This window comes from Aulonocara sp. 'chitande type north' Nkhata Bay, linkage group LG18, assembly GCF_057382095.1.
Source record: "Aulonocara sp. 'chitande type north' Nkhata Bay isolate Kocher_YH1m ecotype deep benthic linkage group LG18, A_spYH_male_GT1.1, whole genome shotgun sequence".
In the NCBI taxonomy this organism is placed as follows: Eukaryota; Metazoa; Chordata; class Actinopteri; order Cichliformes; family Cichlidae; genus Aulonocara; species Aulonocara sp. 'chitande type north' Nkhata Bay.
In genome coordinates, this window is record NC_141361.1 from 22,383,679 (window position 1) to 22,410,473 (window position 26,795).

General features: G+C 38.2%; 1 protein-coding gene across 1 annotated transcript in view; it reads right to left on the reverse strand.

Annotated features, from left to right (window-relative positions):
• The window catches only part of LOC147308525 (scavenger receptor cysteine-rich domain-containing protein DMBT1-like), a 45,910-nt gene extending 36,646 nt beyond the window's left edge, over positions 1-9,264 (reverse strand). The window contains exons 1-6 of the mRNA XM_086272847.1: positions 9,180-9,264; positions 9,004-9,045; positions 6,496-6,813; positions 5,777-6,073; positions 4,054-4,377; positions 1,952-2,260 (exon numbers count right to left, since the gene is read on the reverse strand). Coding sequence (XP_086128973.1) covers positions 1,952-2,260; positions 4,054-4,377; positions 5,777-6,073; positions 6,496-6,813; positions 9,004-9,045; positions 9,180-9,216 — 1,327 coding nt within the window. The 5' untranslated portion in view covers positions 9,217-9,264. The remainder of the gene's footprint in view (positions 1-1,951; positions 2,261-4,053; positions 4,378-5,776; positions 6,074-6,495; positions 6,814-9,003; positions 9,046-9,179) is intronic.
• Between the last annotated feature and the right edge of the window lie 17,531 nt (positions 9,265-26,795).

Here is a 26,795-nt window from a genome sequence, read left to right on the forward strand (position 1 = left end):
TGATGTTTAAAAAAACCATGTAAATATGTTGCAGTGAATCTAGTGATCTATGTCATTCATTTACTGCCATTCAACAGCAAATAGAAATGTTGAGTTCATCTGTCTACTTACATATCACAAAGGCATGAATCCACTGAGCCTCTTGAGCAGTGATTTTCCTTGATGACACTGTTATCTCATACACACAGCTGTAGTCGGCATCATGTTCAAGGTCAGCTACAGGAAAACTCAAGGAGGCTGAGTTGTTGACAGATGTCATGTTGTATTTCATATTAGAGCGAGTGAAGATGAGAAAGAAAACAGCTCCTGTATAGTGTTCACTAGTTGTGCAGGTGAAGATGAAGCTGTAACCCTTGATGATTTCTGCACCTTCAGGAACCTTGACCAGTCCTCCATTTGGAGACGTCACAGAGATACTGGGCTGCTCCAGTGACACTGAGAACAAAAGAAACAACAAATACAAGAGAACAAGAAACTATAGTGAAAAAGAGGTACCAACTAATGGCAGAAAATCTCTATACCACTGATTTAATGTCATAGCTTTCAGCCTGTGAGGGTGGCACTGAAGGAAAAAGAGGGAGTGAGGTTGGGGAAGGACTTGCATATTTCCGCAAGACAATACTATTCATGTTAGAGGAGTCCGGGAGCTGACTCCCTGCAGTACAGTCCTTTTCCAAAAGTCAAGCAGCTAATCTCCTCAGTTCACAGATACTTACAGGCTGTCTGTTACAGCTCTAACACACCTGTGTTGTGTGACCTTTGCTCTCTCCAGGACCCAGGTGTCGTTGTCTTTTCCCTCCCTTTGGATAGACAAATTTGTGTTGTGGTTTTCCTTTCTTGTTTTGATATTGATATAACGGCATTGGGGTCTCTTTGTGTTAAGAATAAAGTCTATGATTTTACCATTTCTGCATTTTTTCATTTCTTTCTTTCTGTCCAGGCTTTATTCATTGTTGCTCCCCATACACTCCCCCAGACTTCCATCTTGGGGACGTAAGACTGTTGAAAGGTGAGGGGATGCTACACAGTGGTAAACATGACCCAGATTTTAGGAAGTAAAAATGAAAACTATTTTTCCTATTTTCGTATTTTTCTTACAATCGTATATTTTCTCAGGTCAAACACTCTTTCAGTGTTCAATTGTAAATATAATATTGGTTTATGAAATTTGCTAATCATTGCTTCCTGTTTTTACTTTGATTTTACACAGCAGCCCAACATTTTTGGAAATGTGTTGTACTTGTTTCTCCATAGCTATTGTCTATTACAGCTCACTCAGGCAAACTCCTGCGTAGATGAATATTTTCATGGTTTGCAGATAATATAGTCACATGAATATGATTAAGATCATGTCAATTTTTATTTATTGGTCGCAGTATATATTGGCATGCAATGGAATTTAGTTCATGCCCTCAAAGAGATGATTGGGGAGTGAGTGTTGCTGGTATTTCTTATCTTAATGGATGTGATGTCATACTAATAACCTGTAGTGGGTGTAACAAGTACACAGTATTGGTCCTGTCAAAGAAATCACTGTAATATAAACAATAGTACATTTTATTACCAGTAACAGAGACGGTGACAGAGTCACTTGTGGAGATGCTGGAGTCGTGTGAATATTCACACTGGTACAATCCATCCTTGTCAAAATCTACTTTGAGGATCTTGAATGTAGCAGAGTTGGTAGTTGATGGTTTTGTCTGACTGAATGAGCCTGAAATCTGCTTCAGAGTAAATTCTCCTTGTAGGAGCTGTTGGCTTTGAGGTGATATTGAACAAGTGATGCTGAGATCACTTCTCCACTTAACTTTATTAGCAGGATTCATGGAGATTCTGGGCTTTGGGAGGATCACTGAGGAAATAGCAGTCACAGAGAGAGGATCCAATTAAAATGGTAAAACATTTACCTTATTATATTAATAATATAATAAGAAACAATTTAATTTTTCACCTGAGCAGACAACACCAGCATCCTGACTGTGTGTACAGTCATGTGTCCCAAATCCTCTGTGCTGACACTCAGTCAGAGATCTCTCACTTCCTGAACAGGACACATCATCAAGCCAGATGGATCCACTTCCCTCACCAAAGCGGGCTGATACAGCAGCACTCTGTGCCGTTCCACAGCCGAGCTCTCTACAAACCACCTCAGCATCATTTATGTCCCAGTTATCATCACAGACTGTTCCCCAAGTGTTGTTGTAAAAGATTTCAACTCTTCCAGAGCAAGGAATGGACCCAGCTAATCTGATGGGTCCACCTGAATACACAGTACATGCATTTTAAATACCAAGTTTTTCATGGTTATTAATAGTTCAGAACAGCACCTAATTGAAGATCTTTGTGAGTCTTATTTCTGTGCAAGTTTTCATCATTTCAAGTTCACTCAAATTCACAGTGGAGAAATAAATAGCATTAGCTACACACACTGACACTTTTTGTTTTTTAAGTATTAGCAGTGTGAAAGGTTGATGGAAGACATATTTGTTAAGTACAAGAAACAAAGTATGTACTCAATAATGACATATATAACACCCAGAACTAGCTAATCTGATTTCAAAGCTCAAAAAGTATAAAGGAAATACTTAAGTATGATTGTAATGCTTAGTGCCATTTCATGAAGGCATGTACTCCATCATCCGTGTCAAATACTTTTGTCTGAAAAAATTCAGTAATTTGAGGTTAAAAAAGGAACCCAAAAAAATAAAAAATAAACAAAGAGAAATAACTGACACTGAACATGATGACACAGACAGGAGAACATAGAGGCACAGTAAGGAAATAAAAGAAGAAGTAACTAGAAGCCAGTGGAACCAGTGGATATGCAACAAAATGTACCACAGCAGCATTTTTTCACAAAGCTGTTGGTATTTTTACAGTGAATGAGAGGTTTCAAGTTTAAACCCTTTGATGCTCGACTCAAATATACAATATAACTAATAATAGCCACATATAATCACATGCCAGCTTTTTAAAAAAGGTTATCCTCAGTTTTACAGCATAATATGTAACAGATATATTTCTCTCCGGATGACAGCTGCATGGACCATTTTGTTACTGCCTACTGTGTATGACCCAAAAAAAGCATCTTTCACGCTTTGCTGTGCAGGTTATGACTCAAATCCAGAACTGCGAAAGCAGGAGTGTAAAACTAAAGGCAACTTTATTCTGAACGTAAGGGAACAAAATGAGCTATTAGTTCTGGGTTTGGCAGAAACCTGGAGCTAATAAGTCTTTGACAAATGACAATAACTAAACACTGTCAACAAAGTCAACTGAGCATCCAAATGTAAGACACTAAGACAGAACAAACCTTCAAAAAATGAGCCTTCACTGGCTGTTGCAAAAATCTGAGCACAACTCCCCTGATGGACAAGTGTTGTACTAAAACATTGTTTTTATCACAGCACGCTGATGTCAGCCTGCCTTTATTACAATATGATGATTTCAACAAGTTATGGCATCTCAAAGATGCTGTAACAGCTCTATTCAGGCCTTTTCGTATGATATATTACTTAATGTGGTTGCTGGACATTTTTTTCAAGGTCAACTTTAACTTTGGACTCGAACAGTGAAGGTCAAGATCACGTGCTTAGCTAACCCAGATACTCATGATCCCAAAGGCCTAGTGTATTGGTGTGAAGTTTGAAGACATACAAAAACTGTAAAAAATTGTAAAGAAATTTTCACCTTGGGTGTGACCTTGATACCTTTATAAAAATGTAATCAGCTTGACCAGATATTGGTATTTAACATCACACAAAATTTGAAAAATATATCTTGTAAACTGTGGACGCTGACTGCTAACAAACAGACAGAGAAACAATTACAAACTCCTTCCCTTTGGGGGAGAATAAAGTATAACCACACACAGTGATTGGGAATGAGATGTAGGCTTCTATAGAGGAAAACAAACCCAAAGGAGGTAAAAGAACAGGAAGTGAAGCTAAAAAGCAACACTATGTAATTCATATACATATTTCTGTCCTGATTACAGCTGCATGGACCATTTTGTTTCTAAATACTGTGTATGAGACAGAAAAAACATCTCACCTGAACAGACGACACCAGCATCCTCACGATGTCCACAGTCGTGTAAACCAAATCCTCTGTGCTGACATTCAGTTAGAGATCTTTCAATCCCTGAACAGGACACATCATCAAGCCAGATTTGTCCTTTTCCTTCACTAAAGTGAGCTGATTGGGGGGCCTCCAGTGCCGGTCCACAGCCTAACTGTCTGCAGACCACCTCAGCATGATTTATGTCCCAGACATCATCACAGACTGTTCCCCAGCTGTTGTTGTGATAGATTTCAACTCTTCCGGAGCAACGAGCTGACCCAGACTTCTCAGGATTAACTAATCTTATCTGAGCATCTAACAAAAGAGAGAACAGATTAAACAGTGTTTTTTTTATATTTTTTAATTATCTTATTTATTTATTTTATTTTATTTTAAGTCAAAGAAGCAATAATGGTGTAAATGTGTCACTAAATGAGCTAAAACATATGTGAGTATCAGGATGACAAAGCAAATCTAATAAATAATTGAGAAAGGAAATCCAATGAGGAAATGAAAAAAAAAATTATATATTTTTTAAAACAATCATTTTTTGAAATTCTGAAATTAGACTTTTGAAATTTGTTTTTATTGAGTGTTCAATAGTGATTACTATACCTTTCTAATGTGATGTTGTTGTCCCTGGCTCTTTCTCTGTCTCTCCCTCCTGCTCTGTTCCTGTGCTACTGAGAGTGTAACTACTGCCCCTCCCCCCTTTTCCCAGCGCAAAGCACAAGACTCGCATGCGGAGCGAAGCGGAAAAAAGTGCGAGAAAGAGAGTGAGAGAAAGAAAAAAAACCCACGGCTCTCAATAAGGAGTCGGCTCCCGTCGTTCACTTCAACGATCCCGCTCTAAGAGCCGTTTCGTTCGAAACCGACACATCACTAGTTTGTGATCAGTCAACACGTTCTCACTCCCAAAGCCTAATATTTTATGCTAGGTGACAAATCGCCAACATGTTACCCAACACAACCACCATACTTGCCAACCTTGAGACCACAGAATTAGGGAGACATTCAAAAGGGCTGTTGGGGGGGAGGAGTGGTATACATAAACATATATATACAAAAAAACTTGAATTTTACAGTGTTTATTTATCGGATAAAATAAGTTAAATGTCACCGTTATTATTGTTCGGGCGGAAACAGGCCGGGTGTGTCCAAATTCAGAATCCACCTGAGGACCTTGCCTTCACGATCTAAGTGGGCCGGGTCCTCCGAAAGCCAAGTAGACTGGAAATGAGCGACTGTGAAATTGGGCAGTATAGCCTTCAGAATTACGTCACGAGCTCTCTCGGTGGAGTTAAACTCTGCCGTCTGCTCCTTGCTATCTAAGTATAACCGGACACTGGCGTAAATTCTTGACCATCTCACACTTCTGTTTAATCAGTTTTCTGTTTGACGTTTATTCAGCTGTGTGAAAACCTCGAGGAACCCTCCCAAGGGATTAATAAAGTTTTATTTAATCTAATCTAATAACTTTAATCTCAGCCAAACTAATTTACTCACGAACAAATAAAACACTGAAAAAGGCCAAGCAATAACATGTTTAAGTTATTTAAATGGCATATCATGTTTATCCTGAGTAGCGAAAGACCGCGGGGGTTTGAAAACGATGTGCCCGGAGTTTGCTGTTCTCGTCGGCTCAGATATTTGAACTTTACACACCTACATTCTCGCCTGAAAATATGTTAAACCCAGGGGTTGTGGTCATAACCTGGTGTATGATGTCCACAGTTGTGCGTCCCAAATCCTCTGTGCTGACATTCAGTTAGAGAACTTTCACTTCCTGAACAAGCCACATTATCAAGCCAGATGTCTCCCTTTCCTTCACCAAATTGAGCTGATTGAGTGGCTTTCAGTGCCGGTCCACAGTCTAACTGTCTGCAAACCACCTCAGCATCATTTATGTCCCAGTCATTATCACAGACTGTTCCCCAACGTTTTTTATAGTAGTATTCAACTCTTCCAGCACACGGAGTGGACCCAGAACCAGCTAATCTGATACGCACACCTAAATGCAGAAAACAAATAACCTATTTAATTTTAAATAGAGCATGTAGTATATTTTGAGTTTTGATTACTTGTTAATGATGGTAATATTAATGATGGTAGTTTCATTAGACTCATTTGTGTTTCAATTATATAACCTTTACAAACAGTTAATGACACAAATGAAAAAAATCCACATAATCCCACTGTGGTGTGACACTGGCAGCTTCAAAGTGTGATGAACAAAGAACATATTTCTCCTTGTATTACACCGCTATCCATACTGAATCATATAATTGCTCATTACTGCACATTAAGCTCACGTATGAGCTCAGGTTGATCACTCACCCTGAATTTTAACACAAAATTTACACCAACAACAAACAACACTTCTAGATGGTAAAAATAATAAGATGGTGATGAATAATCCTGAATTTATCTCACCTGAACAGATGACACCAGCATACCAAAAATCTCCACAGTAGTGTTTCCCAAATCCTCCGTGCTGACACTCAGTTAGAGAACTTTCCGTTCCTGAACAGGACACATCATCAAGCCAGATTTGTCCTGTTCGTTCTCCAAAAACGTCCTCCCGAGTGGCACTCAGTGCCGGTCCACAATCTAACTGACTGCAGACCACCTCAGCATCATTTAGGTCCCATCCATAACCACAGACTGTTCCCCAGCTGTTGTTGTGATAGATTTCAACTCTTCCAGAGCAACGAGTTGACTCATGTGGGTTGACTAATCTTATTTGAACATCTAACAAGAGAAAGAGATAATTATATAATATATTTATTAGTTTTTGATTACTTAAAATCAAAGAAGTAATAATGTTGCTGAAAGCAAAAACAGTAAAAAAAACAAACAAACCCAAATTAAATAAGGAAATGCAGTGAGGAAATGGAAAATTGTATTCCCCGTTGTTGTTTTTTTAAAGCTTCCTGTGTCTTCTTAAATTTCTTTGAAAATATGACAACATTTTTTCTTTTAAAATTCTTGAATTCAGATGTTTTTAAAGAAGTTGTTTTCGTGTTTTTTCTTTTTGTGTAAATTCTATTTACTTTAACTATCAAAATATGAAATAATAATGTACAAACACTTTTTAAACATTATGTTTGTTTTTTCACCATTAGAATTTTCAATAAAAATTGGTTTAAAATTTATTCTGCTTTATTAGACATTATTAAAGCAATGATGATGATGATGAAGCCTTTATTTGTCACGTGCAGTTGACTGCAGTGAAACTGGACCTCTTCCAACCATACATACAATATACAAACAACACATTGGGGAGACAGGTCAGAATCGGTAGCGTAAAGAAAAACAATGAAATGTACAACACAATAGGGCAGTGGCGGAGGAAAAAGAGAACTCTACTCAGACTTAGCTCCTGATAGGGGATCAGTATGAGAACAGAAAACAAAAACTCCTCAGCACAAAAGCACAGGAATTTGATATGCTATACGGCTGAGAGTGGCCGCCCTGGGTTAAAATCTGATCCGCGGTCCTTTGTCGCATGTCGTCCCCCTTCTCTCTCTGCCCCTGCTTTCCTGTGCTTTCTTCACTGTATCTATTAAATAAAGCTGAAAAAGGCCAAAAAAGAAAAGAAAAATCTTGTTGCTCGGTCTGGTTCCTCACTGGCACTGCTGCTACTCCCCCTGGTGATGCTTCCGGACTCCCAAGCTGTGGCTTTTCACAGCAGAGGTTGGCTGTCACAGAGCAGTGGCCATTTCTTTCCACCTTCTTCTGTGTCTCTGCAGGTCCAGGGTGCTATAGACACCATGCTCAGCTCATTGGGGGGACCACGAGCATTAGGACAGGAGTGCTGAAGGTGTGCCACCCCTGCCACTCTGGCAGGAGTGTCCAGTGATGGAGGGGGCACAGGTGTTCCATGTCGCTGGACACCATCCCCTGGTCCAGGAGAGATGCACTGGGTTCCGGGTAAGGTGCCAAAGAGGTACTTGCCAGGTTATGGTGGACCCAGGCTGCAACCAGACCTGAGTCCACCAAACCCCAGTTCGTTCAGTGACATTGTTGGTCCACCTGGAGCGAGCAGTTGGCATGGATGGAGTACACCCAAAACTCGAGCATGTCAGCTGCCACTGGGATGTCCCCTTTTGACGCGTCGCTGGGGTGCCAACCCCAGCTACTTTTTATCACAGAGGGTGAGTTGGCTGACCCCTCCATTCAACAACACATAAGTCATTGCAGGCGAGCATGGCGGTCTACTGATCACACTCCTGCTCCGGTCTATCGAGTTGGCCAGAAAGGTGTGGCTCTCCTCCAGGTACATTCCCTTGAGAACTTTATCTAAGAAAATAGCTCTCCATTTCATTGGCCCGTTTGCCATACAAGCCATTCTCAATTTAATTTTTTAATTAAATTAAATTAAATTAAAATTAATTTAAAATAGTAAGAAGTGTAAGGGTTTAGTCAGGAACAATTTTGCAACCACTCATATTTCATATCATGATTTTGAACAGAAACGAGTGGGTTTAGTGCAGACACTCTGTGGTGCAACATCTATAGCAATTAACATTAACATAAGAAACGATGTAGTACGGAAACTGACTTCATGCAGAGAGGACATTGCGGAGAAAAAACACCTGCAATGGGACTGTGTGGAATTTTCAAAATTTTAGGGAAATTTTTAGAAAAGAAGGTGGACCCTTTTACTAATTACCCAGCAATAAAGCTCAGTGTGGTGCTTTAAGCTATGTCCACATCCAAGTACAGTTTTTTTCTTAACAAGTAGACCTTGCTACCATTCTCTTATTCTCTGTTAAATTAACAAATAGTAGGTACAGTTTTCTTCTTAAATGATCATGTTGTATTCATTCATTTTATACAATTCACATTATGTGTATACTACTTACAGAAAATGTTTGCATGTGAAACAACAGAAACAACAGAAAACTTCCACTAACAGAAATGGTAAAAGAGACTGACCTGTAGCAGCTGAAGATGCAGACAGATAAGAGACTGTAGCAACTGTAAAAAGACAAAAAAATAATTCGTTTTTCTTCTTTGGATACGATAAATAACAGAAAATCTTTAAGAAACTTAAACTGACTGTTAGTATACCAAAGACAGAAAATAATAAAATGATATAAAATGCATCTCACCAATGGCCAAATAGAAGACGCTGCTCTGTGTCCACATGACTGAGAAACAAAATGTTTTCTGTGTAAAATGATGCGTGGCAGAAAACTGAAGTTAAATCTGTGGTCTATGCAAATGCTTCAGACTGTATTGGTTTTCCCTTTAAACATCTGTTCATTTCCATTATTTGTCTAAATTAAAAATTACAAAGTACAACAAACAAAATCTGAGAAGACATGTAACAAAGCAGGAGAAGAAAGTAAAAACTTTGTTCATTTCATACAGTTTGGCACCTGCATGAAATAAAAGAAATACGTATGTGCGGCACTAGTTCAAGTTGAACACCTGAATCTAAATGGAATTAAAGATTACGTCTCAAACTATGTTCATCTCTGAATGTTACTGACAGGCGCTACCATCTTTGGTGCTTCTTTTCTTCCAGTTTTATTCTTCTAGTGATCACACAGAAAAAAAAAGTTCACTATTAAAGTTTAATTTTGTGTTCAGCCAGATGCAATAAAAATGCATTGGTATTCTTACCAGTTCTGCGTTCACAAGAGTTAGAAAGCTGAAGTGAAGGTTACTCCTTGATAGTTGTAGTTCGCTACAGCTGTCTGAAGGCTGCAGGAATTTGTTCCGCCTACAGACTCAAACAGTTGTGATAGTGCAAAAAGCTAAACCACAGATACACAGATTAACACATCGATATTTGTGCTACACTGTTAAAAAATAAATGACTGCTAACTAAGCTCCTTTCTCCACTCAGCCCCTCATGACCATCTGTTCTTGTTTTTGCCTCTCCTGATGAAGATAAAGCAAGAAACTCTTTTCTTAACAATATTTTTCACATAAAAAAATCTTATGAATATAATCTACAAAGAAGGCATTTGGATCATTGGAAAGCAAGAGCAACAAACATGATGACCACGACCATTTAACATATCGTTAGCTTCATAGCATAATTGCCTAAGTCATTTGACTAAGTCAATGACTTAGGCACTTATGCTATGAAGCTAACGATATCTAAAAGTGCAGCACAAGGTCTCTGTCTGCCAAGACAAGTGCAAAGAAATCCAAAGGCTCATAGCAGAAATTGCATCAACAGAGAGAAAGAGATATACTATGGGGGTAAAGCACATGAAAAGGAACGAAACACTTTACACGCCAACCTCAAAGTTTTTAACCACTGACAGTTTTTTTTAAGTGGTAGATGTCTAAAACCACTAAATGTTGCAATTGCAACATTTAGTGGATGCATTGCATCAAACCTTGCACCAGAAAGCCAAATGTCCAATTACAGCGCAATTATATTTTGCTCAGATTTATTATTTTTTAACTTATCTGGCAACTTATTAGTAAGGAAGGAAAGCTGTGCATATTTCTGCTTTTTATTTCATGTGAGGAAAATCACAGACAAACTCATCAACTCGTCAGTTTATTTCTGATGCTGTCAGTCGAAGTACCTCTCATTCAGTGATAATTTATATAAACCTGCACTGTTAAGAAAATAGAAAAATAATCAGGAGAACATAATATTCACTGGGAAACCAGAGAAATACTGTCAATTAACAGAAACTTACCATTATGAAAAATAAATTTGTGTATACGTGCAGATTTTGTTTGTAAATTCAAGAATTTACATTTGTAAAAACAATGAAAATATGGTTGAACACTGTTATATTACAAGTAATCAGACTTAGAGTTTCAGAAAATCACTGTTGACAAATCTTTGGTCCATGATTAATGTAATAAAATGATATACAATCCATCAAAAGTCACAGTACTGTTGTTACACTATTAACAGGATTCATAATTATCTCTACATTTTTGATTATATCAAGTGTAAATGGGTTTTTACATGTATTCTGACAAAGTAAAAGGGTTTTATTCTTTAGGAAAAATCCAGAAAATTTTACTGTAATAACAAAATATTCTTAATTACAACTCTTATCAACTACATACTCAGTGATCAGGTATGGTTATTTAACATCAATTTCTGTTAATAGAACACAAAAGAAAACTTTTAACAGTTTACTATAAAAAAAATAAAAGAATTCTGTTCCAAATGACTTTTACTGAGCTTTACTTAGAAACAAAAAATCAAACCATGTAGCAATTAAGCCAAGGATTCACTAAATTTAGAATCATGCTAAATATAACACGTTTGGATACTTGTAAACAGTAATGTTTCAATCCAGGTGTTCAAGTTTGCTGTGAACACAATGACATTGTTGCTCATCCTCAAGGAAAGAAAAGTTAAGACCAGGGCTCACTCCTAATAAATTTGTTTTTCTTCTTGTCAGTACTGGTAGAATAAGTGATATAATCAGTCTATTCAGGTTGCACAGTGAGTGTAACTCAACCAGGATCACACGTCGATAGGTGCAGTTTTGGTTTAGTTTGCCGTTTATCTCAAGAGTGTGGTAGAGACACCAGGGGACAGACTATCATACGAGAGAGTGAGAGTAAGGGAGAGAGTTTGAACAGGATAAGACAGGCTTTCGACTGTGCGTGTGGCTCCCTTGTGGCCAGAGAGCGCAGTTGCACTATTGAGCACAAGGTCCAGAGAACGGCTGCAGAATGATGTCAGTTGTGCGGGTGTCTAAGGAACGTGTTGACCCTTTTAAGTCATTTACTGAATCTGCTTATGCATAAGTGCAATGTTTATAAGTCTGTTCACTATGTGGTTTGTTCATGCAGCTAAGGCTAGCTGGTGTGTTACACACTGGTAAGCTAAAACGATTTTGGTGCTGTTATGTAGCATTATTGTATTTACAATTAATAATAGGCACTGTTTGGTTTTGATCATTGTGTGAAACATATGCGCAAAGATGATCATATATAGGAAGAGTCATTCGTATTCCTGGTTATATTGTTAGACAGTTAATTAGTCATAAATTATGATTTGAATGTTTATTGTGTTCAGAATGAATATGCAATTGTGATCCCTCATGAAATGTGTAATGAGATGAACACAAATGTAATGCCAGTACTCAGAAGCCAGCAGGTTAAATTAAAAACTAATCTTTAAGTGACCTGAAAAAGAACAAAGGTAATAGGCTATAAATAAATACACACAAAGTGTGTAGCGCCTCCCTTTTTTTTACATAACGACAATGTTGTTTATTAAAATAAGTCAGCATTACTGCATTGAGCAGTTCTGGGTTTAATTAACACTGTATATAAATAAAACTGAATACACTGCATAATGTCCCCTGTCTCCTGAAAAACCTTTCAGCCCATAGTGTCCCCTTCAAACATTTTTTTTCTTTGTTGTCAGTGGCAACCGAGGCACTGGTCTGATTGGCTCCAGAGGACGTTTTAAATCAGCACTGTGGGCATTTCAGATTTCAACACAGACAGTTAATTGGTACACTATAAAAAAGGCATAAAGGTAAGTTTTATTAGTCCAATAAATCCTGAAAAACGAGGAAAACTCTCAGTTAATGTTGAAAACTGCAGTTATCATAAAAAAATGTGATAATGGTAAGACAAACGTTAATTTGAGTAAACCAATGCATTTTAGTTTTAGTAGTAACAGTAATGTTAAATCTTCATTTACATAATTTCAGAAACTTCTGAGACATCTGAAGAGAAAGGGAGGTATCACTGATTTGTTCCACAGAGAGGAGGGATCAGGAAGACAAAGCAGATGTAGGTACGGATAGCATAACAGGAGAAAGTGACGATGCAAAAAGAGAAGCAGAACAAGCTGTGCTAGGGCAAAAAGCTGAGCCAGCACAAGAAATTGAAATGGGGAAAGCAACAGAGGATGAAGAAATAGATACACACTTCAAGACAGAGGAGTGGATAGGGTCAGACAGCAGAGGGGAGGAGAGCCCGAGTTCCCTGAGACTATTCAAAGTGATCCCCATGGTAAGATGTCTATCTGAATTTGAAGAAATTATCTGAGGTTTCCTAAGACATATCAAGGCTGCAGCAGGAGAAGCTTCTGCCCAGAATGGTACAAAATTACACCCTTGGTTGGAATATTCCCAGAGTAGAGACTTTTGTTACTGTTTTGCTTGCTGGCATTTTTCACTTTCTGATGTTCCCAAAAGTGTTTTTACTTTAGCTGTTGGATATCGTAATTGGAAGAAAGCATTGTTTACAGACCTGCTTATACCAAATCTCAGAATCAGAAAATGTAATGATTGCGTGGGCAGAGAATACAAAAAGAGTGAAAAAAAACTCTGATGATGTAATGGAAAGTCATTGCCAGAAACAGGTACTTGATGACCATACGTAAAGACAATAGCAGAAATTCTAATGACCCTGTGATTAAAAAGAGATACATTTTTTCCTTGTTGCTGGCTATTTGAGAAAAGTATTGAACTTCATTTCAAAAGGTTGAATATTCCAAACTGTGGCCTTGCAAATGTCCCATAATCCGTAATGGCCTACAAAAGATTACAAAAGATTAACTCCAAAAATACAAGCCTGTAATGTTACAGACATTTACAAATTTGCTATATAAATTTGCATTTTGGCTATGGCAAGAACAATATAGAATGTGAATATGTGAAAAATAGATTGTGCATGCGTGCAGCTTAGAGGGAACAGTGGTCGTGTGTAAGATTCTATTTTATTTCTTCTGCTGCTTCCTCCTCAGCATGAACTTCTTCAGCTCTGGAAACATCCGTCTCATCGTTCTCCTTTTTGGCTGATTTCTGCTTTTTGTTGACCTGGAGAGACGATACACAATCAATGTTACTGTTCCTACACTTCTCAGCCACTACTCAGTTTAATACATGCATTTTTTACTCTGATGTACCTTATAGTAGAAATGAAGGGCAATGTTCTCCAAAAGCAGAATCAGTGGCAGGAAAACATATCTCAGGACTAGAATTTTTGGATCTGTGGAAAGAGTTTTGTATCATCAGTTATTATGAAACAAAGATCACTGGTTTTAAAAGCTTTGACATGAAATATTTGAAAACTTCTCATACATCATTTATGTTAACATTAAGGCGAAACGATTGCAAAAGTCTCTTTACCATCAATAGCTCGCCATCCTAGACACACATGGTTTAGGAGGCGTGGGTAATGATGGCCAGTATGGTGGCGTCATTGAAGCACTATTAGACTGAACAGCAGCCACTATGGATATGTTTGGTAGTCTTTAGCTAGTTAAACAATTCTTGTTATTTTACCTGCATCACAATTATATGATCTTAAAGTGAGAGTTTCAGGTTGATTTTGAAGGATTCAACAAAAATATCGAATGTGCTGTGAAGGACATACTATTTTATAGCCACAGTCTTCAGCAGGTGTGGTTTGTTTCTTTGCTCATCAATTGCTCACACTATGGAGCATAGTTAGTGAAATTAATTGTACAGTTAAAAAACAAACCAAAAAAAGTCAAATTCTTATTTTTGATTCAATGTTCTTTCTTTCTTTATCTTTTACTACAGTGATGTGTAACAGCATCCATTTCAATATGTTTCAGTTAATCTACTAGTTATTCAGTTACTGCTCACAGCAATTAGAAATGTTGTGCTGTCTACTTACATATAATGATAGTGTGAACTGACGATGCCTCAGAAGTGAATGTTCCTGCTGGAAGAGTCATCTCATATGGACAGCTGTAGTCAAGTCAAGTCAAGTCAAGTCAACTTTATTTGTCAATTCTGCCACATGTACAGGACATACACAGAATAGAAATTGCGTTACTCTCAAACCCTAGTGATTAGAAAAATGCAAATAAAATAATTAAAAAGTAAAAATTTAAATAAATTTAAATAAATACAATACAATTTTACGTATAACAAAAAAAGCTATGCAATATACATATACAATATTCAAGTAAGAAGGCATAGTGGTGCAAAATAGGCAAATAGTGCAAATGGGGATTTAGTAGTGTACGGTAAGAGATAGTGTAACAACAAAGGCTTATGAGGTCCAATGCTTAAGCAGTCCAATGCTCCACAAAGTGACTGGAGCAGGCCAGTGAGTGCGTCAGAGAGTGAGTGTGTGTGTGTGTGTGACAGAGTTCAGTGAGACCGTGGTGGAGAAGAGGGGAGAGGGGGGCAGAATCGGGAGGGAGTTTAGCTTCCTGACAGCCTGATGGATGAAGCTGTCCTTCAGTCTGCTGGTCCTGGCCTGGAGACTCCGCAGTCTCCTCCCTGACGGCAGCAGCTTGAAGAAGCTTTGCATTGGGTGCGTGGGATCAGCCGCTATGCAAAGGGCTTTTTTAGTGAGACGGGTGCTGTAAATGTCCTGGAGGGAGGGGAGAGAGACACCAATGATCCTCTCTGCAGCTCTCACTATGCGTTGGAGGGTTCTATGGCAGGACGCATTGCAGGCTCCAAACCACACAGTGATGCAGCTCGACAGGATGCTCTCGATGGTGCAGGAGCAGCCGATATGTCCGATGCTAGCTACAGGGAAACTAAAGGAGGCTGAGTTGTTGACATTTGGCTTGGTGTTTTTCATGTTGGTATCATAGAAGATGAGACTCACCTCCTGAATAGTTGTCATTAATTGTGCAGGTGAAGATGAAGCTGTAACCCTGGATGATCTCCTGACCTTCAGGAAACTCAACCAGTCCTCCATTTGGAGACATCACAGAGATGCTGGGCAGCATCAGTGACACTGAGAACAAAATAAACAACAAATAAAGAAACTTTCAGTCTGTGCAGGTGACACTGGAGGAAAAAAGAGGGAGTCCTGTACATATAAAACCAACCAAGGGGGGGACAGATGTTTGTGAGGTTGGTTCAAATCAAATCAAATCAAATCACTTTTATTGTCACATCACATGTGCAGGCACACTGGCACAGCACATGCGAGTGAAATTCTTGTGTGCGAGCCCCACAAGCAACAGAGATGTGCAAACACAACAACACAAACGAGCAAAATACAAGAATGGCCAACCTGAAACTAATAAATATATGTACAATATATAATAGTGTATGCATTTCTGGATGTGTATACTAAATATTTTCCTACGTGTGTGTGTGTGTGTGTGTGTGTGTGTGTGTGTGTGTATACACATTTTTACAAATTAAATAGTAAAAAAAAAAAAAAAAAAAAAAAAAATAATAATAATAAAATATATAAAATATACAGAGTTGAATATGTGCAAAACAAGTGGCATTTATATACAGTGTGGAGTGCATAATGTTGAAGTTCCAGTAGTGAAGCTGAGGTGTCTATGACGTGTTCAGCAGTCTGATGGCCTGATGGAAAAAGCTGTCTCTCAGTCTGCTGGTACGGGACCGGATGCTGCAGAACCTCCTTCCTGATGGAAGCAGTCTGAACAGTTTATGGCTGGGGTGACTGGAGTCCTTGATGATCCTCCCCGCTTTCCTCAGGCAGCGCTTCCTGTAGATGTCTTGGAGGGAGGGAAGCTCACCTCCAATTATCCGTTCAGAGCACCGCACTACTCGCTGGAGAGCTTTGCAGTTGTAGGCGGTGCTGTTGCCATACCAGGTGGTGATGCATCCAGTGAGGATGCTCTCAATGGCACAGTGATAGAAGGTCCTGAGGATGCGGGGGCTCATGCCGAATCTTTTCAGTCTCCTGAGAAAGAAGAGGCGCTGCTGCGCCTTCTTCACTGTTTTGTTTGTGTGTACTGACCACGTAAGATCCTCAGCCAGATGTACACCAAGGAACCGGAAGCTGCTCACTCTCTCCACAGCAGCGCCGTTGATGGTGATGGGGGTGTGTACTTCTCTGCACCTCCGGAAGTCCACTATCAACTCCTTTGTCTTTGCGACGTTGAGGGTGAGATGGTTGTCTTGACACCAGTGGGTCAGGGCGCTGACCTCCTCCCTGTAAGCCGTCTCATCACCGTTGGTGATAAGACCCACCACTGTAGTGTCGTCCGCAAACTTCACAATGATGTTGGAGCTGTTAGTGGCTGTGCAGTCGTAGGTGTAGAGTGAGTACAGGAGAGGGCTCAGTACACACCCCTGTGGAGCACCAGTGTTCAGTGTGATGGGGGATGAGGTGATGCTGCCCAGTCTGACCACCTGGCGTCTGTCAGACAGGAAGCTAAGGATCCAGCTGCAGAGGGAGCTGCTCAGTCCTAGATCCTGCAGTTTCCTGTCCAGCTTCGAGGGAACGATGGTATTGAATGCTGAGCTGTAATCTACAAACAGCATCCTCACATACGTGTCTCTCTTCTCCAGGTGTGACAGGGCAGTGTGTAGTGTCAGGGCTATGGCATCATCAGTGGACCTGTTGTGGCGGTATGCAAACTGTAGAGGGTCCAGTGAGTCGGGTAGTGCAGAGCAGATGAAGTCCCTGACCAGCTTCTCGAAGCATTTGCTTACGATGGGGGTCAGGGCTACAGGTCGCCAGTCGTTCAATGAGGAGATGGTGGAGGATTTGGGTACAGGGACGATGGTGGCCATTTTGAAGCAGGCTGGGACTACAGACAGAGAGAGGGAAAGGTTGAAGATGTGCGTGAACACTCCAGCCAGCTGAGCCGCGCATGACCTGAGGACGCGGCCGGGAATCCCGTCCGGACCAGTAGCTTTGCGTGCGTTCACCTTCCTGAAGCACTTCCGCACATCCTCCTCAGACACAGTGTGCGCACTGACGTCATCCGCGGTGCGCACACTGTCCGGTCTCATGGTGTTCGCTGTGTCGAATCTAGCGTAGAATACGTTTAGATCCTCATACAGAGAGGCCGTGGTCTGCGGTGTGCTGGTTTTCCCTCTAAAGTCTGTGATCGTGTTTAGTCCCTGCCACATACTCAGCCTGGTGTAGTGAAGCAGGTGCACACATCTATGCCAGATAGATGTGTGCGTGGACACTGGAATAGTTAAATTTTTTTTACCATCACGTGTTTAATGAAGAATTTGTATTCACTGACATTCACTCTTTACATATATGCCAGATTTAGTTCTTTTGCAGACTGATATCTATCAACATCTCAGGCATTTTGTTATTTTCACATAGATCATCGCGATGATGTTGTTTATTATATTGCTCTCTTTTTCTTTGCTTGTCTTCTCTTTTTTCTTTCTCAACAGGTGATCCAGGTGATTGATATATGTATTTTTTGTCTGTTTGTTTTGTTGGTTTTACCTTTTCCAAAGGTGAATCAAATAGACCAATACGGCAAGGCTGGGATGGTCCATTTGGTAAAGTAAATCCATTGGGCATCTTTCTTTGCCTTTAGACAACAATTCTGATGGCAAAAGAACCAAACGGGACAGGCAAAAAAACCCAAAAAACAAACAAAACATCTCAGGCATTTTAAATAGCAATTTTTCTAACAATGTGCATTTGTTCTCATGCAGGCATCAGTTTTCTTTTAGCCTCTCCTGCTTTTGGATGATATATATTTTTTCAGTCTATCCTGGAAAATGAACTGCTTATGGACAACGAGACAAGCAGATTGACAGGTCAGTAATATGAGTTGGTATGAAAAGAGCATCTTAGAGACAGATTTTCTCAGAAGTTAAGATATGCAGAGATTCACCTGTCCATTGGCAAAAAAAAAGCATCTAATAAAAAGGCATCTGTTTCATAATAAAGTTTGTCAACATAAAATTATGAAGACTAAATATCTCATCACCAAGAGTACATAATCTGTCATAAACTGGCTGTGTGCAGGCAGGAGAAGGACCTAAACCCAAACTCTCAGAAACAAAACTTAAACTCAAAATGCAGCTTTATTTGCTGACCGTCAAAAACGCAATACAAAAACTAAACTGAGAAGGCTAAACTTGGAGACGCAGGGAGACGCACACAACTATGAGATTGGACGTGACACAGAACTGAGGGAGATGCAGAAATAAATACACAGAATGATAACGAGGGACGTGGGAGCACACGGGGAAGACAGCTGACACAAATAATCATCACGAGGCAGAACAGGAGCAAACACAACATGATGTACACTGACAGGAGACTGTCAAAGTAAAACAGGAAGTACACAGACTGGAGGGGGAAAGAGAACACAGAGGAGCACGAGGGAGAGCACAGACATGACGAGCTGGGGAAACATGATGGAATAAAACACGAGGAGGGGAAAAAAGGCACAAGAACTCACAATTAAATAAACAGACACACAGAGGGAGACAGAAAGCAAAGACACAAGGGGGAATCTATAAGCAACATCTACACAGAATAACCTAGGAACCATAGAATTAACCTTTTGGACAACAAGTGGACTTAAACATAACAAAAAAATGGCAAGAAACACAGGAAAACTCAAAACACTTGGTCTAAAGACCCAGGACCAGGACAGCATCAGTAATATCATGAAAAAGATTCAGAGAATCTGGAGTAATCTCTGTGTTCAAGGGACAAGGCTGGAAATCCAAACTGGATGCCCGGATCTTTGAGTCCATGCATTATCATGACAGAATCATTAGGCACAGTTCTGTCATAGAAATCACTGTCATAGAATAACAAGTAAACAGTATTTTTCCTGTCACTTTATCACTGTAATATAAAGAATTTTTTTACCAATAACAGAGATGTTGACAGAGTCACTTGTGGAGATGCTGGAGTCGTGTGACTATTCACTGGTAAAATCCATCACTGTCCAAATCTACTTGGAGAATGTAGCCGAGTTGGTAGTTGATGGCTCTTTCTGACTGAATGAGCCTGAAATCTGCTTCAGAGTAAATTCTCCTTGTACAAGCTGTTGGCTTTGAGGTGATATTGAACAAGTGATGCTGACATCGCTTCTCCGCTCAACTTTACCAGCAGGAATCATGAAGATTCTGGGCTTTGGAAGGATCACTGAGGAAACATCAGTCATGGAGAGATGATTCAATTAAAAATGGCAAAACATTTACCTTATTATATTAAGAATGATACATTATAAAGATTATTATTGTTATTATTATAAATAATTATAAGCTCTCTGCAGACCACCTCAGCATCATTTATGTCCCAGTTATCAACACAGACTGTTCCCCAAGTGTTGTTGTAAAAGATTTCGACTCTTCCAGAGCACAAAGTGCTTCCAGATAATCTGACTGGCACACCTGGGCACAGTGAGCATAATAATACATTTAAAAAAAGAAAATAAGATTTTTCATAGACTTTGTGTTATTCAGTGTGTAATTACTTCATGACTGCATTCATTAATTTGCTCAACAAAAACATACTCCAAAAAAGTACGGTCCAAAAGAACATACTAAAGGATTATTGTAAGGTCTTTCCATTACAGTATGAAGTGCCTTGAAGAAACTGTTTTTGAAATTGAAATTGAATTTAACAGTTTTATTTCTATGCTTTATGCTGAGCTCACATTGCATTGTTAAATGCTACTATAGGATGTTTCAGTAAAATATACACTATTGACGCTCCAGCAGTTTGTTTGCCAGGCTGTGAGGAATGTTAAATGATTAACAAGAAAAATATACACACAGAAAAAAAAGAAAATTTGGAACTGTGGGCATGGAAGCAAAATAAATGTGTTACAAAAGTTGGATTTTAAATTAAACACAAACTTTAGCTTTCGTAAAGGAAGTTTAACCAAGAAAATTATTTAAATATAGAAAATAAGTATCATTTCAAATCATGTGGAATTTCATATAAATATAGTCTATAACTTTAATTTCTTTATCCCAGATAATTAAACTTTTCAGTTATATAAAATATGTGAATTTTGATTCTCCCGCAGTCGTCACTACCCAAACTGCCCCCAATTCCTAAATAACCAAATTTCACCTGTTGCCAAATCACTTTTTATTGGTTGACATGATGCACTTTTACACTAATATGAAAGCGGTGGCATTTTTTTCTTTTTCTTTTGTTTCTTGCGCTGTCCTTATAAAATACAGTTTTTACCGTTTGTTCCTCACTAAACGTGACGATAATATTCCGAAAAAAGCATTGCGCATATTTTTATGATGATAACAGCTTATCAATACAATGAGGCTAATTAAAGGTTCGTTTTCAGTCTAATCTTCTGCTTTCTAAATACTGCATTTTCATTTCTCTCCTTCCTCACTTCATGACAAAACTCAAAGCCTTTCTACAATCATGTTGTACTCTCCTCATATAAATACTTGTCTTCTGGTACCTCTAACACACAAGACTGTGCCGGGAGACTCACCAAACCTCTGTGCAACTGCACCTGCTATCAGTGCTACCAATACTGACAAAGACACTAACAAAAAGCTAAACTACAAAACAATAAGTCAGCGGGGTTAAGGGGAGTGTAATGATCTTTGACCACTTTTCCAAGAGTGTGAACAAATATTTCATTACGTTTTACAGTGAACCTGAACTGTAGCTGCTGTCAACTACACATGGATTGAAAACAACTTTGCTGTCTGCAAGTGTCCAAACATCTTCAGGTATGTGGAGCACTGGTTTAAAACAGCAGAGTTTTGAAACGGGGGGCCACTGTTCTTTGTTGGTTTGTTTGTTAACTGTAGAAAATGCTGAAAACAAGAATGTGTGTTCTAATTGTTAAAGCTAAATCTTATGATTCTCTTTTTCTCTCTTTTTTTTAATGTAACACAAACATGGTGTAGTTTTAACTGCGTGAAAATTTCTATGAAATGATAAAGAGGCCTTGCAGTAACAATTCTGTATTGCAACATTATTATGACATTAAGTCAATATTTTATTAATATTTTATTAAGTATACATCTTTCTATCTATAAAAGTACCCATGATTTCATCTACATGAAATCACATTTGTGACAGCGCATTTCTTTGGTTACTAATATTTGGCCATATCAATATTTTAGCATCATTACATAAAACAGAAATGCTGCAGACTAAAACTGTTTCTATTCTTTTTCCTTTATTTTTTTCTTTCTCTACATTTGTGGTTTTGTGTTCTTTTTGTTTTTCTTTGCTTTAACGTTCAATGAATAGAATCCCTATGAGATGATACTTCGTTCTGAAACTATCCAAACTTTAAATAATAAAATTGCCATTTGGCATTATTACCTTAAAAAAATAATCTTTTCAACTTTCTCAATGTCCCTGTTTCCATGTATTTCATATCTACTTTTTCAATATTTTCCATGTCAGTTACATCCAATAAATCTCGAATTAATAATAATAATAATAATAATAATAATAATGATAATAATAATAAAATCGTATTATCATTATTATTATTATTATTATTATTGGTAGTAGTAGTAATATTTAATTTTTGATCTTTTGGTTTGATTACATCATAACCGTATGCTGTATATAGTCAGTTTGTAAAATATTGTATGTACTTCTCAAAACTAATTTTAAAATACTCACTGGGTTATATATTTTTAAAAATTCATTTAATTATTAAAAAAATAGTAGTTTAACAACCACAACAACACATTAATGGCAGGAATAGAAATGACAAAAAAGATAAATAAAAACACAAAATGAATCTAATTAAAACAATGACAATGAAGTACTGCATGTATAATAGGAGTGACAAACAAAAAAAAAATTTTTTTTTATGTAGTTCCATGTAATCAATATAAAAACAAACGTGTTTTTTCATGGTGGTTGTGGAATGTTTGTCAGTCTGGTGCTTTCAGTAACTCATTCATCCATGTAGTTTAACATTTGATATTATTTACAGAAGATTTTTCGGCTGTTAAAGTCAATATAATAATATGTTAATAAAACATGACTGACCTGCAGCAGCTGAGGATGCAGAGAGATAAGAGACTGTAGAAAAGAAAATTTAACTCGTTATGCTGAAATAATAATATAATAAATTGTTCCTGTTTCGATACAATTTACAAAACAGGAACTCAACTCTGATTATTATGGAACGCCAGGACTGCCATAATGAATTAATTAAATACACCATTAAATAATTAATTAAATGTGGCAATAATTAATTAAAATTGGAATTAATTAATTAAATAAATAGTTATGACACATGTAATTAATTAATTATTGACACATTTAATTAATTATTTATGTATTTCACATTTTAATTAATTATTGACACATTTAATTAATTATTGACACATTTAATTAATTATTTAATGATATATTTATTTATTTCATTTTGGCAGTCCTGGCGCCTGGCTCTCATCATGAAATAATTTTATCTGTCAGCCTCACCCATCAAACTCAGGGGGCGGGGTTAACACCGCCCATGCAGCTTCTCTAACATTTGATTGGTTGCCGTGCAAAGTAAGTCAAAACAGGTCGATCCTAGATAATCGATTGCTTGTGTAGACTTGGGGCAGCCAGGTATCCCAGAATGCAGATCAAATCACAGGCAGCAATGGTGGTGGTGTAGTTTTAAAATACCCCGTTTTTCTGTCACCAGCTACACTTTTAACAGTGTTTTAGCCGCGAATGTCGCAACGTATGTCTGGTCAGGTTGTCAACATAGAACATGTTTGCAAAAGTGCTCAGATGTTTTCAGAGATTTCACTAGCTCTGCTAACAATTAGCATGCAGAGTGCACCGAGGGGGTTACGTTAACCGGTTTGTTTACATATTCCACTCTCCGTGTTCCACATGTTGCATTCGCAGATTCTCATTTTCACCGAACGATCGTCTCTTTCCGCCTGGTCTTGTGTCTCTGTGCTTCTGTAACATAAAGAACGAGCTGACATTTTTCTCACGAAACCAGCGATCAGCTCAACAGACCCTCAGTTTACCTGCATGCATCCTCCTCCTCATCTGTCAGCTGTTTAACACCTGCTGCTAATTCAAGAAACACGCCTAGTTACCTGGTGATAGTCACAGTTTAACTGGGCAGCCGGTGCTCGATATAACGCAATGTCAGCGCATTTTTCTGCACAAGATAAGTAAATATAGGGTTTTCCCCGAGCGCTACGGAAGCGTAGAGCTGCCACCTAGGCAAAAGAAAAATAGTGTATCACGTTACAACGTGAAAAGTTTATTGTTCTAACAATATACTTTTCCTGTTTGTACAATATACCATCATGTTTGTACAATATAATTATCACGTTCGTACAATATATTGTACAAACGTGATAATTATGTATATTGTAATAACGTGATATTATGTTGTTCAAACGTGAAAATTATATTGTACAAACATGATGGTATATTGTACAAACAGGAAAAGTACCTTGTTAGAACAATAAACTTTTCACGTTATAACGTGATACACTTGTATTTTTCTTTTGCCTGGGTGGCAGCTCTACGCTTCCGTAGAGCGCAGAGCTGCTGGAGCTTGTTTCCTTACAGAGCACTTTATAGGCGAACAGCTTCATCAGCAGCTGATATCCAATCACCGGCACACAGCTTTGAAATCTCAGCTGAGTTTTAGCTCTCAGTGGTTAAACGCTGGACTTCATTCACTCAGGTTCTGTCTGTCGGGTCACGTTTACTTCGCTGTTTTATTTACAACTGAGCAAATCGGTTTGGCTGAGGTTAAAGTTACGTTTCATAACTGCATAGTTTCACAGACGTTTAATGGTTCACTGGCACATGTGTTAGACTGAACTATCATCTAAATATCATCTGTTTTTTAATAGTTATTCAACTGTATTCTAAGCACCAGCTGTCTGTTAGAATGTGATTTTTTTTCTCTCTCTGTTGGCAGAGGTATAAAAATGCGCAGGAAAATCTGACGTGCATGGCAAACTTCACCGACGATATTTAGGGAGGAATAAACACACATCAAACATAAATGAACCATTTGCCTGTCTCCATAATTGAGAGTATTTTCTCTTCTTATGTCAACACTCTCTCTCTTTTTTTTTTTTTTTTGCTTTTTCGGTCATGTTATGTTTACCTGTCAAAGGCTTGTTACAAACTATGAAACACATCGTGCAGACTTCTGGATGTTAGAAGAAAACGAATACTGCTCATGAATGAGACTAAAGGCAGGAAGGTGTCCTTTAAAACTAAACATGTTAATAGGACCTCCCTATTTATATCATAGTTTATGATATAGCACGTGTATTTCTGATTTCAGTGTAGTGGTGAACAGTCGCACAGCTCACATAGGCATTATCTGTGATACTCCTTAACTATAATTTATCCAAGTTAACTTCAGTTAACCATTCAGACAGTTCTTTTGCAATAAAAAACATAAACACCCATGCTGCCGGTAGGTTTTCTCAGTGCCAGCTGTTAACATTATAGCTGCTTATGCAGTAACCATGGTAACCACGGACTCTGAGCGGCTGGATCGACGGAGGTCAGACAACAATTTTACATGTATGATCTTAAAACAGGACACAGCCACTATACGTGCTGGCCTCATATCAAATGTGAAGGCAGACTGAGTCTATGTTTGACGTTTGTTTATATCTAATCTTCCTTTTCAAACATTTAAACAGCAGCGAGTCTGCAGCTGAGGGAATACAAACTCAAATTGTCGGAACAGGTTTGCTCGTTTCTTGGATTCATTTGGTGATTTATTAAATGTATAACTGTTATTCTAATCTGCTGCTGAGTCTCTTACACTTTTCTTTATGCTGTATATTTTCACGTCTCTGGAATAGTTGGAAGTTAGATAGTCAGCTGGGAAACTTTGTGTTAACTCATGGAGCTGAGGATATCGTGGATATCGTGGATATGCTGACCTCGCTGCGTGGTGTACAGAGCGAGGTCAGCGTGATTAATATTCACAATAAAAATATTAGCCGAACATCATGAAGTCTGTATGTGTTTCATAGTGTCGAACAACCTTTGTACAGTTAAAGCCAGCAGTTACTACATGACGGAAACACCAACGTTATCTCTTTTATGTGTTTATACACAGGTCACACTGATTACTGAACAAAAACCCAAAGATCAGATGTTAAACAGATTTATTTGCTCTCTCTCCTCCTTAAACATGTTTTTAATGTTAGTTATAATTCAGAATTGGCGACTGAAACACGTAGGACACATAAGAACATCAGGAAATAAAACACCGATAAATATAACCTCAGTAAAAGAAGTCAGCGGGGGTTACTACAGCTGTGTACCGGGGCCTGCGCTTTGTCGGTGGGATTGCTTGCGAGGCGAGCGGGTCTATCCCACGCTTTGCCGTGAGACTGGGCAGACATCTCCGAAATCATCGAAGCACTTTTGCAAAGAGGCTGTATCTTGACAAACCGACCAGACACATGAAGATTAAACCACTACATTCTCGGCTAAAAAAATATTAAAACGGTATTTGGTGACACACAAACAGGGTTTTTCAAAGTTCAGTTCTGTTAGCTTCCACATGCCGGTTGTTGTGTGCTAGAAACAATGGCCACCAGGCCAAAGCAATGGTTTTGACTCGATCAGCGTTAACCCCGCCCCTTGAGTTTGATGGGTGAGGCTGACAGATAAAATTATTTCATGATGAGAGCCAGGCGTCAGGACTGCCAAAATGAAATAAATAAATATATCATTAAATAATTAATTAAATGTGTCAATAATTAATTAAATGTGTCAATAATTAATTAAAATGTGAAATACATAAATAATTAATTAAATGTGTCAATAATTAATTAAAATGTGAAATACATAAATAATTAATTAAATGTGTCAATAATTAATTAATTACACGTGTCATAACTATTTATTTAATTAATTAATTCCAATTTTAATTAGTTATTGCCACATTTAATTAATTATTTAATGGTGTATTTAATTAATTCATTATGGCAGTCCTGGCGTTCCATATGATTATCAGTCCTCTGACAATCTCTGTTAGTATACCAAATAAAGAAGATAATTAAATGATATGAAATGCATCTCACCGATGGCCAAATAGAAGAAGTTTCTCTGTTGTGTCC